Genomic DNA, 18,693 nt, shown 5'->3' on the forward strand with positions numbered 1-18,693 from the left:
AAATTTTTTTATTTATTTTAATAATTAAAATAATTATTATAAATTAATTATTTGACATTTAATTTTTTTTTTATTAAATTGGTTTAAAAAAAATAATTTTTAATTCCACGTGTAAAAAATAATATTTTTTAAAATGAAAATTAAATTAGCTGACACTCAAAAATTTATAATTTATTAAATTAGCCGACACTCAAAAATTTATAATTTTTTTATTAATTAATTAATTAATTTTTTTCATTTATTACAGCTGATCTTCATTTAATATTTAATTTTCATATCTAAAAAAAATATAATTAAATTAATTATTTTTTATTTAATAAATTATTGTTAAAATCAGCTGTCAAATTTTTATAAATATTTAATTTTAAAAAATGGAAATTAAATTAGCCGACATTTAAAAATTTTTATAATTTATTTTGTTGAAAAATGATTTTTAAAAAATTTGAAATAAAGATGAAGAAAATTTTTAAAATTATACGTGGAATTTTTAAAAAATAGTTTTTTAATCCCATTAATTAATTAATAAAAAAATTATAAATTTTTGAGTGTCAGCTAATTTAATTTTCATTTTAAAAAATATTATTTTTTACACGTGGAATTAAAAATTATTTTTTCTAAACCAATTTAATAAAAAAAAAATTAAATGTCAAATAATTAATTTATAATAATTATTTTAATTATTAAAATAAATAAAAAAATTTTTAAAGTTAACTTTAAAGCAAAATTTTAAACAATTATTTTTATTTACTTGTTTAATAATGACAGCTAATTAATTTTGATCAGCTGATTATTGAAATTTAAGGTTTAATTTAATTTAATCAAATAATAATAATTATTTTAACAAATAAATTATTAAAAAATAATCAGCTGTTAAATATTTAATTAAAAAACATTTAATAATTTTTTACACGTGAATTTTTTTTTTTATTTTTTATAAAATTAATTTAATAAAAAAAATATCAAATAATTAATTTTCAATAATTATTTAAATTAAATAAAATTTTTTTTTGAGGTTAACTTTAAAGCAAAATTGTTAATAGTTATTTTTATTTACTTTTTTAATAATGACAGCTGATCAATTTTGATCAGCTGATTATTGAGATTTAAAGTTTAATTTAACTAAATAATAATTAAAAAATAATAATAATTTTTTTAACAAATAAATTATTTAAAAAAAATTATCAGCTGTCAAATATTTAATTAACAAACATTTAACAATTTTTTACACGTGATTTTTTGAAAATTAATTTCATAAAAAAATCATTAAGTGTCAAATAATTATTTAAATAAATAAATAAATAAATAAATTTTGAGGTTAACTTTGATAGCAAAATTGTTGACAATTATTTTTATTTTACTTACTTTTTAATAATGACAGCTGATTTATTTTGATCAGCTGATCATTTAAATTTGATATTTAATTTAATTTAACTTTAAATAATAATTAAAAAATAATAACTTACCAAAATAAATAAAATAATTTATTTTTGTCCAGCATGACAGTCAATAGTACTTAAAAAATTATTATTATTATTATTATTATTGAAATAAATAAAAAAATTTTTTAATTATTTAAAAACTTACCAAAAAAATTAATTAAATGTCAAAAATAAAATTTATTAATTTTAATTGTTTTTTTGTGAGTTTTTTTGTTAGTTAGAATTTAAAGGAGCGCTTTAATAAATCGTTTTATTTTTTGCCGCTAGAGGCGCTGAGTGTTAATATGAAAATTCATGAGCAGAAAACAGGAAAAACAGAAAACACAAACACGAGGTTAAATAACAGGTGGTTGTGTATATCCGTGATATATATTTAATAATTAATATTCCTACCTGTATGTAACTCTCATCAACATTAAAGTAGTCAGTAGTGTACTCCAACTGATCACCTGAAAGTTATTTTAAAATTTTTTATTTTGGATAAAGAATAAAATGATAAAAATAAAAAGTGAAAAAATTAAAGTGATACAAATGGGTTGATAAAAAAATAAAAAATTTTGACATTTCTTCTGATAATATGTCAAGTGATTTAAAATAATATATTTTAGGAGATTAAAACAAAAATTGTGTTAAATAATGACGGATTTATAATGATTGATAAAATCAATAATTTAAACCATCTATTAAGTAGGTCGTTGAAAAACTGACAGTTTTTTTTTATTAGTGTTGATGTTGTTGGAATAATAATAATATTTCTGCCTGACATCCTGGATTGTAAATGCAGTGCAATGATCATAAGATGGATCATTGTCGTCGCTCTAGCGACTTTTACCTGTAAGATATTTTTTAATTAAATTTGATGTTTTTCTTTATTATTATTATATTAATTTAGGAATATATCTCTGGATATATGTTTTTTTGCAGTTTAAATTGAAAAGATTTTTTTTAAGGAAGTTTATTTAATTTTTTTTTTTATTATGAGAGAAGAAATTAGGTCAATGTCACACTAAGATTTTTTTATTTAATTTTTAGAAAAAATATATGGCTGTAATGAAAGTTGATATAATAATAATTTTACGAAATTTATCATTATTATTATTATTATAACAATTTTTAAGTTTTTAATAGTAACAATAATAATAAAAATAAAATTTCAAAAAATCTTGACATTATTATTATTATTATTATTATAACAATTTTTAAGTTTTTAATAGTAACAATAATAAAAATAAAATTTCAAAAAATCTTGACATTATTATTATTATTATTATTATTAATATTAATATTGTTATTATTTCGTCATTATTAAAAACTTGAAATTTAATAATAATAATAATGATAATGAAAAAATTTCAAAAAAATCTTGACAGTATTATTATTATTATTATTATTATTATTTCATTACTAAAAATTTAAAATTTAATAATAATAATAATAATAATAATAATAAAATTTCAAAAAATCTTAACATTATTATTATTTTTATTGTTATTATTTTTTCATTACTAAAAATTTGAAATTTAATAATAATAATAACAATAATAATAATGATAATAAAAAAATTTCAAAAAATCTTGAAATTATTGTTATTATTTTAATTTTTATTATTATTATTGTTATTATAACAATTTTTAAGTTTTTAATAATAACAATAATAATAAAATTTCAAAAAAATCTTGACAGTATTATTATTATTATTTCATTACTAAAAACTTGAAATTTAATAATAATAATAATAATAATAATAATAATAAAATTTCAAAAAATCTTAACATTATTATTATTTTTATTGTTATTATTTCTTCAATACTAAAAATTTGAAATTTAATAATAATAATAACAATAACAATAATAATAAAAAAATTTCAAAAAATCTTGACATTATTATTATTATTTTAATTTTTATTATTATTGTTATTATAACAATTTTTAAGTTTTTAATAATAACAATAATGATAAAATTTCAAAAAAATCTTGAAAGTATTATTATTATTATTTCATTACTAAAAACTTGAAATTTAATAATAATAATAATAATAATAATAATAATAAAATTTCAAAAAATCTTAGCATTATTATTATTTTTATTGTTATTATTTCTTCAATACTAAAAATTTGAAATTTAATAATAATAATAACAATAACAATAATAATAAAAAAATTTCAAAAAATCTTGACATTATTATTATTATTTTAATTTTTATTATTATTGTTATTATAACAATTTTTAAGTTTTTAATAATAACAATAATGATAAAATTTCAAAAAAATCTTGAAAGTATTATTATTATTATTTCATTACTAAAAACTTGAAATTTAATAATAATAATAATAATGATAATGAAAAAATTTCAAAAAATCTTGACATTATTGTTATTATTGTAATTTTTATTATTATTATTGTTATTATAACAGTTTTTAAGATTTTAATAATAACAATAATAATAAAATTTCAAAAAAATCTTGATATTATTATTATTATTATTATTATTATTATTATTATCATTTGATTACTAAAAATTTAAAATGTAATAATAATAATAATAAAATTTCAAAAAATCTTGAAAGTATTATTATTATTATTTCATTACTAAAAACTTGAAATTTAATAATAATAATAATAATGATAATGAAAAAATTTCAAAAAATCTTGACATTATTGTTATTATTGTAATTTTTATTATTATTATTGTTATTATAACAGTTTTTAAGATTTTAATAATAACAATAATAATAAAATTTCAAAAAAATCTTGATATTATTATTATTATTATTATTATTATTATTATTATTATTATTATCATTTGATTACTAAGAATTTAAAATGTAATAATAATAATAATAATAATAAAATTTCAAAAAATCTTGAAAGTATTATTATTATTATTTCATTACTAAAAACTTGAAATTTAATAATAATAATAATAATAATATTTCAAAAAATCTTGAAAGTATTATTATTATTATTTTATTACTAAAAACTTGAAATTTAATAATAATAATAATAATAATGATAATGATAATGAAAAAATTTCAAAAAATCTTGACATTATTGTGATTATTGTAATTTTTATTATTATTATTATTGTTATTATAACAGTTTTAAGATTTTAATAATCTTAAAACAATAATAATAAAATTTCAAAAAAATCTTGATATTATTATTATTATTATTATCATTTCATTACTAAAAATTTAAAATGTAATAATAATAATAATAATAATAATAATAATAAAATTTCAAACAATCTTGACAGTATTATTATTTTTATTGTTATTACTTCTTCATTACTAAAAACTTAAAATTTAATAATAATAATAATAAATTTTTTTTTTATTTTGCCATTATTGTTATTATTTTTATTGTTATTATTTCTTCATTATTAAAAACTTGACATTTTTTAATAATAATAATAATAATAATATTAATGAAATTTTTACTTTTATAATTATAAAAACCACAAAAATTTTTCCATTAATAATAATAATAAAATATAGGTATGAAATGACCTTTGATAATGAAAAGAAAGTGGTACTACTACCACAGAAAAAGTGAAAGGGCAAAGAAACAAAAAAAATGTATAATAATAATAATAATAAAAATGAAGACCAAGAAAGAGAGATAGATAAAAAAACCTTGAACTTGGATCCTCATAAAAATACTTAATTAAATGCAAAAAATAAATATTCTATTAAAAAAGATGATACTATGAAGACTAATAATAAAATTAAAAAATACAAAAAATTATTTTGTTAAAGTTATTGGTTTAAATAAAATTAAAAACAAAATTTTTCTCTCTCATTCTTGTGTCCTGTCTGGTAAAACGGATGTCTTTCAGTCATACTTTCGTTGTCCTACTTTCTTATTCTGTGTGCATACAGTTCAACGTTAAAGCTTGAACGCAAAACAATATTTAGCTTCTACTGAGAATATTATTATTATTATAATTATTTATAGGGAATATTGATGTGAAAATTTAATTATGGTAATTATTTTAGATGGACAGCTGAGCGACAATACCCCGCCGGTGATGATCCTGGATAGAAATTGGATTCTCCTCGACTCAGCGCCCAAGGGAACTTTTGTCACCAGAGTCCATGCTAAGGACAACGAGCAGGATCAATTGAATTATGGTCTTGAAGCTTTAGATCATAATTTTAATGGTGATTCTGCTGGATCTAGTTCAACTACTCTGCCTTTTTTTATTAATAGTCTTACTGGAGAAATAGTTACTAATGATACGTTAAAAGGCCGAGTAAGTGTTTAAAATTATTTTTTATAGAAAATTAATACTAAAATTCTCTGACCAATAGTCAATTTATGATGATACGTTTTAGGCTGCAATTGAAAATTATCTCTAGATAGGTAATTAAGAAATTACCTTATATCTTCAGAATTATTGACATTTTTAAAGATATAAGCTCATCCTGATGTTTCACTCATCGAGACCTTTCATTTGAGTACCCACATCAATTTTTCATATATTTTATATATTTATGTATATTATATATATATATGTATATATGAAAAATATATCAAAAATGCATGTGGGTACTCGAATGGAAGTTCTTGATAAGTGTAACATCAATATGAGCTTATATCTTTAGAATATGTATTATATATATCACATAATTGAAAAATAACCTTGTATCTTGTAAACTATTGACATTTTTAAAGATATAAGCACATCCTGACATTATACTCATCGAGACCTTTAATTTGAATACCCACATCAATTTTTCATATATTTTATATATTTATATATATTATATATATGTATATATGAAGAACATATCAAAAATTGATGTGGGTACTTAAATGAAAGCTCTTGATGAGTGTAACATCGGGATGAGCTTGTATCTTCAAAAATGTCAGTAATTAAGAAAAGACCTTGTATCTTGTGAACTATTGACATTTTTAAAGATATAAGCTCGTTCCGATGTTACACTTATCAAGACCTTTCATTTGAGTACCCACATCAATTTTTCATATATTTTATATATTTGTATATATTGTATATATGTATATATGAAAAATATATGAAAAATTGATGTGGGTACTCAAATGAAAGGTCTTGATGAGTGTAACATCGGGATGAGCTAAGATCCTTAAAAATGTCAATAATTAAGAAATTACCTTGTATCTTGTGAAATATTGACATTTTTTAAGATATAAGCTCATCCTGACTTTACACTCATCGAGACATTTCATTTGAGTACCCACATGCATTTTTGATATATTTTTTATATATACATATATATGATATATATAAATATATAAAATATATGAAAAAATGATGTGGGTACTCAAATGAAAGCTCTTGATGAGTATAACATCAGGATGAGCTTATATCTTTAAAAATGTCAATAGTTAAGAAAGTACAGTGCAATTTAACAAATGTCATTATTTAATAAAGCAAAATTTTATTTATTTATAGTTTATCAGTCATTTAATTTTTCAGGGTGGAGAAAAATTATTCTTGTACGTGACAGCTTCTGATGGAAAATTGACTGCCAAAAATGAAGTATATGTAGTCATAAAAAACAGCTCATCAACCTCCACCACCAACAACAACAGTAATAATAACAATGGACCATTTTCTCAAAATTCCCAAAATTTCAACCTAGGATTGAATCACCAGTCAATGCGGAGTCCTTTTCTAGCTCACTTTTCAAACTCACAGCTTCCGTCATTCTCCAGGCCTGTAAATTCAACTAAGACTCACGAGAAGACAACTGTTTTAAGACCAGCTGAAATAAATATCAGTAATTATGTTAACCAAGTTATCAATGGCAGTAGTATGACATCTGGACCTAATGTTTATAATACTAGCACGTTGGACAGTCTGAGTGTTCAAGATAGTACTTACTCGTATCAAAATATAACAATGACTACTGTTGGAACCATATCAGCGATTCTTGCTGTCATTTTGATCGTTGGAATGGCTCTTTGGTCTGTAAGAAGAAAAATTTGCTCTCATAAAAAATCGAAGCACCCTGTAAGTATTTTATTTATTTAGAAAATTTTAATTATATAAAGAGAAAGAGAAAAATTTTGTCTCCAGGATACATAAATAAGAAATGACCTTGTATTTTGTGAACTATTGACATTTTTTAAATTATAAGTTCATCCTGATGTTACACTCATCGAGACCTTTCATTTGAGTACATACATCAATTTTTCATATATTTATATATATTATATATATGTATATATGAAAAATATATCAAAAATACATGTGGGTACTCAAATAAAAGCTCTTGATGAGTGTAACATCGTGATGAGTTTATATTTTTAAAAATGTCAATAATTAGGAAACGACCTTGTATCTTGAGAACTATTAACATTTTTAAAGATATAAGCTCATCCTAAGATTACACTCTTCAAGACCTTTCATTTGAGTACCCACATGCAATTTTAATATATTTTTCATTTATACATCTATATAATATATATAAATATATAAAATATATGAAAAATTGATGTGGGTATTCAAATTAAAGCTCTTGATAAATATAACACCGAGGTGAGCTTATATCTCTAAAATATATATTACATGATTATGAAATGACCTTGTACTTCCTGAACTATTGACATTTTTAAAGATATTAGCTCATTCTTACATTATACTCATCAAGACCTTTCATTTGAGTACCCACGTCAATTTTTCATATATTTTATATATTTATGTATATTATATATATGTATATATGAAAAATATATCAAAAATGCATGTAGGTACTCAAATGAAAGGTCTTGACGAGTAAAACATCGGAATGAGCTTATATCTTTAAAAATGTCAATAATTAAGAAATGATCTTGTATTTTGTCAACTATTAACATTTTTAGAGATATAAGCTCATCCTGATGTTACACTCATCGAGACCTTTCATTTGAGTACCCACATCAATTTTTAATATATTTTATATATTTATATATATTATATATATATATATGCATATATGAAAAATATATGAAAAATTCATGTAGGTACTCAAATGAAAGCTCTTGATGAGTGCAACATCGGGATGAGCTTATATCTTTAAAAATGTCAATATTTAAAAAAGTACAATGCAATTTAACAATAGTCATTATTTAGTAAAGCAAAATTTCATTTATTTATAGTTCTCAAATCACGGCAGTCACGTAGTGACTGCAAAGTTGCTTTTTTCAATTAATTTAATTAATGATGTAAAAATTTAATTAATTAAAAATTTGATATTTTTGATAGCTTTCAAATTTATAAAAATTTTTGTTCTGATATTTAATAATTAATTCTTAATAATATATTAAATTAATTTTCAGAAAGAGCTAGCTGTAAAAGTATCAGACATGTCGTCACCAAACGAGCCGTCATTAATTTTAAAAAACTTTCAAAATTATAAATTTTCCTCAAACAAGTACCAAGAATGGAACAAATCTTCAAAAGAATCAACGGAGAAAGACGAGTGGGAATTTCCACGACACAGACTTAAAGTTCGTTCAATTTTTTTATTTAAAATTTATTAGTTCTTAAATAATTGAGCAATAATATTTTAAATGTCTAGGTATTTTGTATCCTGGGAGAAGGGTGCTTCGGTCAAGTATGGAAATGCGAAGCCATAGACATAAACGGCAGCGGGACTGGAGTTTCAGTGGTGGCTGTAAAAACTCTGAAAGAAAATGCCACTGAAAGGGAAAGAATAGACTTGGCTCAAGAGTTGACTGTTATGAAGACTCTGGAGCCGCATCCGAATGTCGTTAGATTGTTGGGTTGCTGTACAGAACGCGAACCGATATTTGTTATTATGGAGTACATCAGTGGTGGAAAGTTGCAGAGCTTTTTGAGAAACATGAGGGAAGAAAAGAACTCTGGGAGACCTGGATTGACATCTAGGGATCTTACTGGATTTGTTCATCAGGTAATGCACTGTACTTTCTTAAATATTGACATTTTTAAAGATATGAGCTCATTTTAATATTACACTCATCAAAAGCTTTCATTTGAGTACCCACATGCATTTTTGATATATTTTTCATATATACATATATGTAGTATATATAAATATATAAAATATACGAAAAATTGATGTGGGTACTCAAATGAAAGGTCTCGATGAGTGTAACGTAAGGATGAGCTTATATCATTAAAAATGTCATTAGTTCACGAGATACAAGGTCATTTCTTAATTATTGACATTTTTCAAGATATAAGCTCATCTTGATGTTACACTCATCAAGAGCTTTCATTTGAGTACCCACATCAATTTTTCATATATTTTGTATATTTATATATATTACATATATGTATATATGAAAAATATATCAAAAATGCATGTGGGTACTCAAATAAAAGATCTTGAAGAGTGTAATCTCAGGATGAGCTTATATCATTAAAAATGTCAATAGTTCACAAGATACAAGGTCATTTCTTAATTTCGTGATATATATTTTAAAGATATAAGCTCATCCCGATGTTAGATTCATCAAGAGCTTTCATTTGAGTACCCACATGCATTTTTGATATATTTTTCATATATACATATATATATAATATATATAAATATATAAAATATATGAAAAATCGATGTGGGTACTCAAATTAAAGGTCTCAATGAATGTAATGTAAGGATGAGCTTATATCTTTAAAAATGTCAATATTTCACAAGATACAAGGTCATTTCTTTATTAATGACATTTTTAAAGATATAAGCTCATCCTGATGTTACACTCATCAAGCGCTTTTATTTGAGTACCCACATGAATTTTTTATATATTTTTTATATATACATATATATATAATATATATAAAAATATAAAATATATGAAAAATTGATGTGGGTACTTAAATGAAAGGTCTTGATGAGTGTAACATCAGGATGAGCTTATATCTTTAAAAATGTCAATAGTTCACAATATACAAGGTAATTTTTTAATTATGATATTTTAACAATACCAGATTGCCAAAGGAATGGCGTACTTAGCCTCAAAAGGAATAATCCACCGTGACTTAGCAGCCAGAAATATCCTAATCGACAGCAACCGTCTCTGTAAAATAGCTGACTTTGGATTCGCTCGAGACATCGCAGCGAACAAAATCTACGAACGTAAATCAGACGGGCGACTACCAATCAGGTGGATGGCACCCGAAAGTCTCTACGACAATATGTACTCAGTAAAATCAGACATTTGGAGCTTTGGAGTACTTACCTGGGAAATAGTAACTCTAGGTTCGACTCCTTATCCGGGAATGGGCGCCGCAGAAGTCATGCGGAAGATCAAAGAAGGCTACCGGCTGGAGAGGCCCGAGCACTGCAAAAGAGAGTTGTATAATATAATGTATTACTGCTGGGACAAAGATCCCTCATGCAGGCCTTCGTTTGGTGAGCTTGTTGCCATGGCTGAGGGACTATTGCTAGATGAAATTGACTATATTGAGCTTGATAGGTTTCCTGACCACTCTTATTACAATGTGCTCAATTTAAGTGGCGAGAAACTTTAATTTTAATTTTTAATTTATGCGTACCATGACTTATTATTTATATGAATCCGTCCAGTGCTAAATGATCAATTTAAAAATGTCAAATACTCATTATGCAGAAGTTAGCTAACAGATATTGATTTTTTTATAAAAAGATTCGTGATTTTTTTTAAATTTTTACATGTGGAATTTTTTTAAATATTTTTATTAATAATTTTTTAATTAAATACTTTTTTTATAGTAATTTAATTATCAAAAAAATATTCCTTCCATCAGACATTTATACACTCATCAAGAGCTTTCATTTGAGTACCCACATCAATTTTTCATATATATATATGTATTTTTAAGATATAAGCTCATCCCGATGTTCCTTTCATTAAGAGCTTTCATTTGAGTACCCACATCAACTTTTGATATATTATTCATATATACATATATGTATATATATAAATATATAAAATATATGAAAAATTGATGTGGGTACTTAAATGAAAGGTCTTGATGAGTATAATATCAGAGTGAGCTTATATCTTTGAAAATGTCAATAGTTCACAAGATACAAGGCCTTTTCTTAAATACTGACATTTTCAAAGATATAAGCTCATCATGATGTTATACTCATCAAGAGCTTTCATTTGAGTACCCACATGCATTTTTGATATATTTTTCATATATACATATATGCAATATATATAAATATATGAAAAATTGATGGGGGTACTCAAATGAAAGCTCTTGATGAGTATAATGTCAAGATGAGCTTATTTCTTAAAAAATGTCAATAGTTCTCAAGATACAAGCTAATTTCTTAATTACTGACATTTTTAAAGATATAAGCTCGTCCCGATGATCCTTTCAATAAGAGCTTTCATTTGAGTACCCACATCAATTTTTTATATATTTCATATATTTATATATATTATATATATGTATATATGAAAAATTGATGTGAGTATCCACATGAAAGATCTCGATGAGTATAATGTCAGGATGAGCTTATATCTTTAAAAATGTCAATAGTTCTCAAGATACAAGCTAATTTCTTAATTACTGACATTTTTAAAGATATAAGCTCATCCCGATGTTCCTTTCATTAAGAGCTTTCATTTGAGTACCCACATGCATTTTTGATATATTTTTCATATATACATATATGTAATATATATAAATATGAAAAATATATGAAAAATTGATGTGGGTGCTCAAATGAAAGGTCTTGATAAGTGTGATGTTAGGATGAGCTTATATCTTTAAAAATGTCAATAGTTCACAAGATACAAGGTCTTTTCTTAAATACTGACATTTTCAAAGATATAAGCTCATCATGATGTTATACTCATCAAGAGCTTTCATTTGAGTACCCACATGCATTTTTGATATATTTTTCATATATACATATATGTAATATATATAAATATGAAAAATATATGAAAAATTGATGTGGGTGCTCAAATGAAAGGTCTTGATAAGTGTGATGTTAGGATGAGCTTATATCTTTAAAAATGTCAATAGTTCACAAGATACAAGCTCAATTTTTTAATATTTAAATTAATGATGAAAGCTGACAGCTGTTAATTTTTAATTTTTTATAAAAAAATTATTAATAACAATTTAATTATTATAAAAAAATATTTCTAATATATCACTCAACCTGTGTCTTAATAAATTGATTTTGTAAAAATACAAATTAAAAAATTTTATACTTAAAAACTTTTTTTTTCATTATTTAAATCACAATTATTAAAATATTTTTGAAAATTAAGTTAGCCGACATCTAAAATTTTACAGAATTTTTTTTTTATTAACAAAATTATTACAAAAAAATTTAGTTTTAAAAAACTTTAAAAACTATAAGTGGAATTTTTCAAAAATAATATTTAATTCTAATTTAATAATTAAAAAATAACTCTAAAAATTAACAATGTCGGCTAACTTTACTATTATTAAATAAAATATTTATAAAAAAAACAATTATATTTTATTTTTTGACCTATACTTATCACTTGTATTACTTTTGTTAAAACTGTTAAAATTTGATTTTTGATCACTCTTAAGTCAGCTGTAGACTAAAAAAGTCACTCTCAGCCAACTTCATACCTCATCCCGCCATTTGCAATTTTAAATTAAACATGACAGAGACACAGTAGACAAAGTACCGACTGTTGTAACTTCAACCACTTCAACAACAGTTGTCAATAATAATAACAATCAAACATGTGAGCAAGTACAGCAAGTACAGCAAGAGCGATATTTAAAAGGTAAGAAATGAAATAAAAATAAAAAAATTGTACCTTTCACTTTAAAACTAACGGGTAATTCTTGAATCTTTTTCCAGACTTTCACTCAGACCTGAGATGGGCTAGTTGGAGTGTCACAATCTTAAAATAAATTTATTTATTTTATTTAAAAAAATACGTAAGTTATTAGAAAATTTAAATTACTTTTAACAATGTTAATGAAATACAGTTGATTAAATATTTAAAAATGTACAAGTGATATTATTTTTTATCTTAGCTACTTACTCATGATTGATAAAGGAAAGTCAGTCAGCTGATAACGATGGAGAGAACTGATGAAAAATTAACAATGTCAAATTATGGAGAAAAAGATAAAAAAACAATCCGAGTTGTTTTTTTTTCACTTATTATTGACCTGTTGGCGTTTACTATGATTTTGCCGCTACTCCCGGCTCTGCTGGATTATTACAAGGAAACTGATGATAATGGACTGTATTCGTGGATTTTGGGAAATGTCAAAGGAATTCAGGAAATTCTTAAAGCTCCTGATAGGTTCAGCAGTGTTTTATTTGGAGGTAAGTTTTAAATTAATTTATATTATTAAGACAATAAGAAAAATTTTGTGTCTAGGATACATAATTAAGAAATTACCTTGTATTTTGTGAACTATTGACATTTTTAAAGAAATAAGCTCATCCTGAGATTACACTCATCGAGACCTTTCATTTGAGTACCCACATCAATTTTTCGTATATTTGATATATTTATATATATTATATATATGTATATATGTAAAATATATCAAAAATGCATGTGGGTACTCAAATGAAAGCTCTTGATGAGTGTAATGTCAAAATGAGCTTATATCTTTAAAAATGTCAATAATTAAGAAATGACCTTGTATCTTGTGAAATATTGACAATTTTAAAGATATAAGCTCATTCTAATGTTACACTCTTTAAGACTTTTCATTTGAGTACCCACATCAATTTTTCGTATATTTGATATATTTATATATATTATATATATGTATATATGTAAAATATATCAAAAATGCATGTAGGTACTCAAATGAAAGCTCTTGAAGAGTGTAACATAAGAATGAGCTTATATTTTTAAAAATCTCAGTATTTAAGAAATGACCTTGTATTTTGTGAACTATCGACATTTTTAAAGATATAAGCTCATCCTGATGATACACTCATCGAGACCTTTCATTTTAGTACCCACATCAATTTTTCATATATTTTATATATTTATATATATTATATATATGTATATATGAAAAATATATCAAAAATGCATGTAGGTACTCAAATGAAAGCTTTTGAAGAGTGTAACATCAGTATGAGCTTATATCTTTAAAAATTTCAATAATTAAAAAAGTACAGTGCAATTTAACAAAACTCATTATTTAATAAAGCAAAATTTTATTTATTTGTAGTCATAAATAAAAGGAATAACAATATTTTCATTTTTTTAGGATTCTTGGGGTCAATGTACTCATTCCTGCAATTCCTATGCATGCCAATAGTAGGAGCATTATCAGACGTGTACGGTCGAAAGCCTATGATGGTCATCTGCTTGACCGGAATTTCCTTGTCGTACTTACTCTGGGCAATTTCAAACAACTTCATCATCTTCGTCCTGGCGAGATTCGTCGGAGGGGTCAGCAAGGGTAACATCAGCTTGTCCATGGCGATTATTACCGACGTGACAACTCCTAAGACCCGGGGAAAATCAATGGTCAGTAAATTAAGATTAAAGAAATAAATTTATTAATAAATTAATAAATAAATTAATTAATTACTTAATTGAAATTTCAGGCGCTAGTAGGAATAGCTTTCTCCATAGGATTCATAATTGGACCGATGATCGGAGTGATCTTCACTAAAATAAGCACCAGTGAAGGCTACTGGTACATTTACCCGGCCATGTTTGCCTTTTTCTTGTCACTAGTCGACCTAATTTATGTCATCAATTCCTTTGAAGAGACTCTGTCGGTTAAAAGACGCGCTAAATCTCTGGCCAGAGGTATCAGCGGTGCGTTTATTTACATCAACCCTGTAGACTTGTTTTTATTTAATGGCGTAGCTGGTCTTGCGCCTTCAGGTAACTAAATTCATTATTTTTATTATTATTATTATTATTATTATTATTGTTGTTGTTGTTGTTATTGTTGTTGTTATTGTTGTTGTTGTTGTTGTTGTTGTTGTTGTTGTTGTTATTTATTATTATTATTATTATTATTATTATTATTATTATTATTATTATCATTATTGTTGTTGTTGTTGTTGTTGTTGTTATTATTAATTATTGTTGTTGTTGTTGTTGTTGTTGTTGTTGTTATTAATTATTATTATTATTATTATTGTTGTTGTTGTTATTTTTGTTGTTGTTGTTGTTGTTGTTATTATTATTAATAATAATTATTATTATTATTATTATTATCATCATTATTGTTGTTGTTGTTATTATTAATTATCATCATCATTATTATTATTATTATTATTATTATTGTTGTTGTTGTTGTTGTTGTTGTTGTTGTTATTATTAATTATTGTTGTTGTTGTTGTTGTTGTTGTTGTTATTAATTATTATTATTATTATTATTGTTGTTGTTGTTGTTTTTGTTGTTGTTGTTATTATTAATAATAATAATAATAATAATTATTATTATTATTATCATCATTATTGTTGTTGTTGTTGTTGTTGTTGTTGTTGTTGTTGTTGTTATTAATTATTATTATTATTATTGTTGTTGTTATTTTTGTTGTTGTTGTTGTTGTTGTTATTATTAATAATAATAATAATAATTATTATTATTATTATTATCATCATTATTGTTGTTGTTGTTATTATTAATTATCATCATCATTATTATTATTATTATTATTATTATTATTGTTGTTGTTGTTGTTGTTGTTGTTATTATTATTAATTATTGTTGTTGTTGTTGTTGTTGTTGTTGTTATTAATTATTATTATTATTATTATTGTTGTTGTTGTTATTTTTGTTGTTGTTGTTGTTGTTGTTGTTGTTATTATTAATAATAATAATAATTATTATTATTATTATTATTATCATCATTATTGTTGTTGTTGTTATTATTAATTATCATCATCATTATTATTATTATTATTATTATTATTGTTGTTGTTGTTGTTGTTGTTGTTGTTGTTGTTATTTATTATTATTATTAATTATTATTATTATTTATTTATTTATTTTTGTAGAAAAATTAATTGTAATTATTTTTTCAGAGCTGAAAAATTTGAGGACATTAGGAGCCAGTTATTTTTTGTACTTGTTTATTTACAGTGGACTGGAATTCACTTTAACATTTTTAACTCATCACTTTTTTGGATTCACCAGCATGCAGCAGGGATACATGTTCCTGGTGATTGGAATTACTATGGCATTGCTTCAGGGATCTTATGTTAGGCGTATTCCTGCTGGCAAAACTCAATTTTACAGTGAATTGGTAAATATTTTTAAGACATTAATTTTGATATTGATTTGGTTATTTTATTATTTTTTTTTTTTTAACTTCCCGCTAAAAAAAATTGAAATTTTTTTTTTTTAGGGACTTTGGCTAGTTATACCCGCGTTTATTTTTATAGGGGTAGCTAACAGTATTACTACACTTTATATTGGTATTATTATTTTCTCAGTTTGTAAGTTTATTATTATTATTATTTTTATAATTTTAATTTAAAGAAAAAATATTAATTTTTATTAATAAATTTTTTTTTAATTATTTATTTCTAATTAATTATTAATATTAAAATTTATAATAAATTTTTTTTAATTAATTTTTTAGCAACAGCATTTGCAGTAACATGTATGATGACTATAGTCTCAAAAATAGGACCAGAGAACCAAAAAGGAACAATTACTGGTATTTTTCGGTCTTTAGGAGCATTAGCCCGAAGTTGTGGTCCAATTGTTGCATCATTAGGTAATTAAAATAATTGTTATATTATTTTTTTATAAATTATTTCTAAAGTTAATTACAATTTTTAATTTTTTTTAATTACACGGGAAGAACAAGATGACACAGGATATCATCCCAGATTATACTGAGTGAAAAAAAATTTCAGATAGTAGCTAGTATAATCCAGATTACAATAAGTACTATCCAGATTACAATGAGTATAATCCAGATATTACGCAGTATAATCTGGATTATACTAGTTACTATCTGAAATTTTTTTTCACCACAGATATCACCGAATATAATCTGGGATGATATCCAGTGTCATCTTGTTCTTCCCGTGAATAATTAATTACAAATTTTTTTTTCAGCATATTGGAGTATCGGTAGTGCATCAACATACTTAATCGGTGCATTTGTCCTCATCTTCCCACCACTAATACTCAAAAAAGTCGCTGTTTAACAGCAAATACCTAAAAAAAAAAAAAAATTAATTAATTTAATTAATTATAAAAAAAAAAATCATATTTTTGTACGTACTAAAAATACTTAAAAAAATTACTTTCTTTTCTAAAAAAAAAATATTTAATTTAATAAATTATTATTAAAACTGTGATGTTTAAAAATTTATCAGCTGAATTAATTTTTATATAAATATATTTCAATGTGATTAAATTAATTAAATGTAATTAATTTATTGACTTTAGCAGATCACAGTGAGTATAATAATTTTGTATTAATTTAAATAAATTTTTCAGTATTGTTTATCATGATTTTTTTTTTTCAAGAATCAAAAAGTTTATTCTTAAAAACAACATCTGAGTTTGGTGTAAGTGAAATTGCACAGGTGCAGGTGTAAGTAGATAACATCAACTGAGACAATGCCGGAGAATTGTCAGCAGTTAGAGAATGTGGTATTAAATATACAGTATTCTATTACTGATGTTAAAGTTAAGCGTTGTAGTTCATTTACAATTTAATTGTATGAGTATTTTAAGTAATGCGCATGAGTTGAGTAGTTTTATTGTTTGCTTTTAGCAGACGTTTTTTTTTGCAATAAAATTTCTTTGTCAGCTGACTATTTTTTGATTATTATTAAGGATATTGAAATCAGCTGACATAATTTTTTTTTATTAAAAAAAAAAAAATACACAATTAAGAAATGACCTTGTATCTTGTAAAATATTGACATTTTTAAAGATATAAGCTTATCCTGATGTTACTCTTCTTAAGACCTTTCATTTGAGTACCCACATCAATTTTTTATATATTTTATATATTTATATATATTATATATATGTATATATGAAAAATATATCAAAAAAATATGTGGGTACTCAAATGAAAGCTCTCGATGAGTGTAACATCATGATGAGCTTATTTCTTTAAAATATTTATTACATAATTAAAAAATGACCTTGTTTCTTGTGAACTATTGACATTTTCAAAAATATAAGCTCATTCCGATGTTACACTCATTGAGATCTTTCATTTGAGTACCCACATCAATTTTTTATATATTTTATATATTTATATATATTATATATATATAAATATATGAAAAATATATCAAAAATACATGTGAGTACTCAAATGAAAGCTCTTGATGAATGTA

The 18,693-nt window shown here is 23.1% G+C and overlaps 2 protein-coding genes across 2 annotated transcripts; both read left to right on the plus strand.

Annotated features, from left to right (window-relative positions):
• Positions 1-2,139: 2,139 nt before the first annotated feature.
• Positions 2,140-11,094, plus strand: LOC123263519 (tyrosine kinase receptor Cad96Ca). Its single transcript, XM_044726361.1, has 6 exons — positions 2,140-2,273; positions 5,439-5,695; positions 6,902-7,438; positions 8,746-8,916; positions 8,988-9,341; positions 10,379-11,094. The coding sequence occupies exons 1-6, from the start codon at positions 2,228-2,230 to the stop codon at positions 10,919-10,921; spliced, it is 1,908 nt and encodes a 635-aa protein (XP_044582296.1). The 5' UTR covers positions 2,140-2,227; the 3' UTR covers positions 10,922-11,094.
• Positions 11,095-13,029: 1,935 nt separating this feature from the next.
• On the plus strand, positions 13,030-17,599 carry LOC123263549 (major facilitator superfamily domain-containing protein 10). The gene is made up of 9 exons (XM_044726411.1): positions 13,030-13,161; positions 13,239-13,318; positions 13,418-13,715; positions 14,624-14,886; positions 14,967-15,252; positions 16,405-16,625; positions 16,728-16,818; positions 16,965-17,102; positions 17,450-17,599. Exons 3-9 carry the CDS (start codon positions 13,463-13,465, stop codon positions 17,539-17,541), a joined length of 1,344 nt encoding a protein of 447 aa, XP_044582346.1. The 5' UTR covers positions 13,030-13,161; positions 13,239-13,318; positions 13,418-13,462; the 3' UTR covers positions 17,542-17,599.
• The last annotated feature ends 1,094 nt before the right edge of the window (positions 17,600-18,693 follow it).

Source organism: Cotesia glomerata, linkage group LG4, assembly GCF_020080835.1.
Source record: "Cotesia glomerata isolate CgM1 linkage group LG4, MPM_Cglom_v2.3, whole genome shotgun sequence".
Lineage (NCBI taxonomy): Eukaryota > Metazoa > Arthropoda > Insecta > Hymenoptera > Braconidae > Cotesia > Cotesia glomerata.

What these genes read in the sequence shown, in the direction of transcription:
- LOC123263519 (XM_044726361.1), top strand. Translation starts at nt 2,228, where the DNA reads ATGATCATAAGATGGATCATTGTCGTCGCTCTAGCGACTTTTACCT. An exon ending in CGCTCTAGCGACTTTTACCT is followed by an intron (nt 2,274 to 5,438) that starts GTAAGATATTTT and finishes TAATTATTTTAG; the next exon opens with ATGGACAGCTGAGCGACAAT. An exon ending in TTACTGGATTTGTTCATCAG is followed by an intron (nt 9,342 to 10,378) that starts GTAATGCACTGT and finishes TAACAATACCAG; the next exon opens with ATTGCCAAAGGAATGGCGTA.
- LOC123263549 (XM_044726411.1), top strand. Translation starts at nt 13,463, where the DNA reads ATGGAGAGAACTGATGAAAAATTAACAATGTCAAATTATGGAGAAAAA. An exon ending in AGCTGGTCTTGCGCCTTCAG is followed by an intron (nt 15,253 to 16,404) that starts GTAACTAAATTC and finishes TTATTTTTTCAG; the next exon opens with AGCTGAAAAATTTGAGGACA. An exon ending in TCCAATTGTTGCATCATTAG is followed by an intron (nt 17,103 to 17,449) that starts GTAATTAAAATA and finishes TTTTTTTTTCAG; the next exon opens with CATATTGGAGTATCGGTAGT.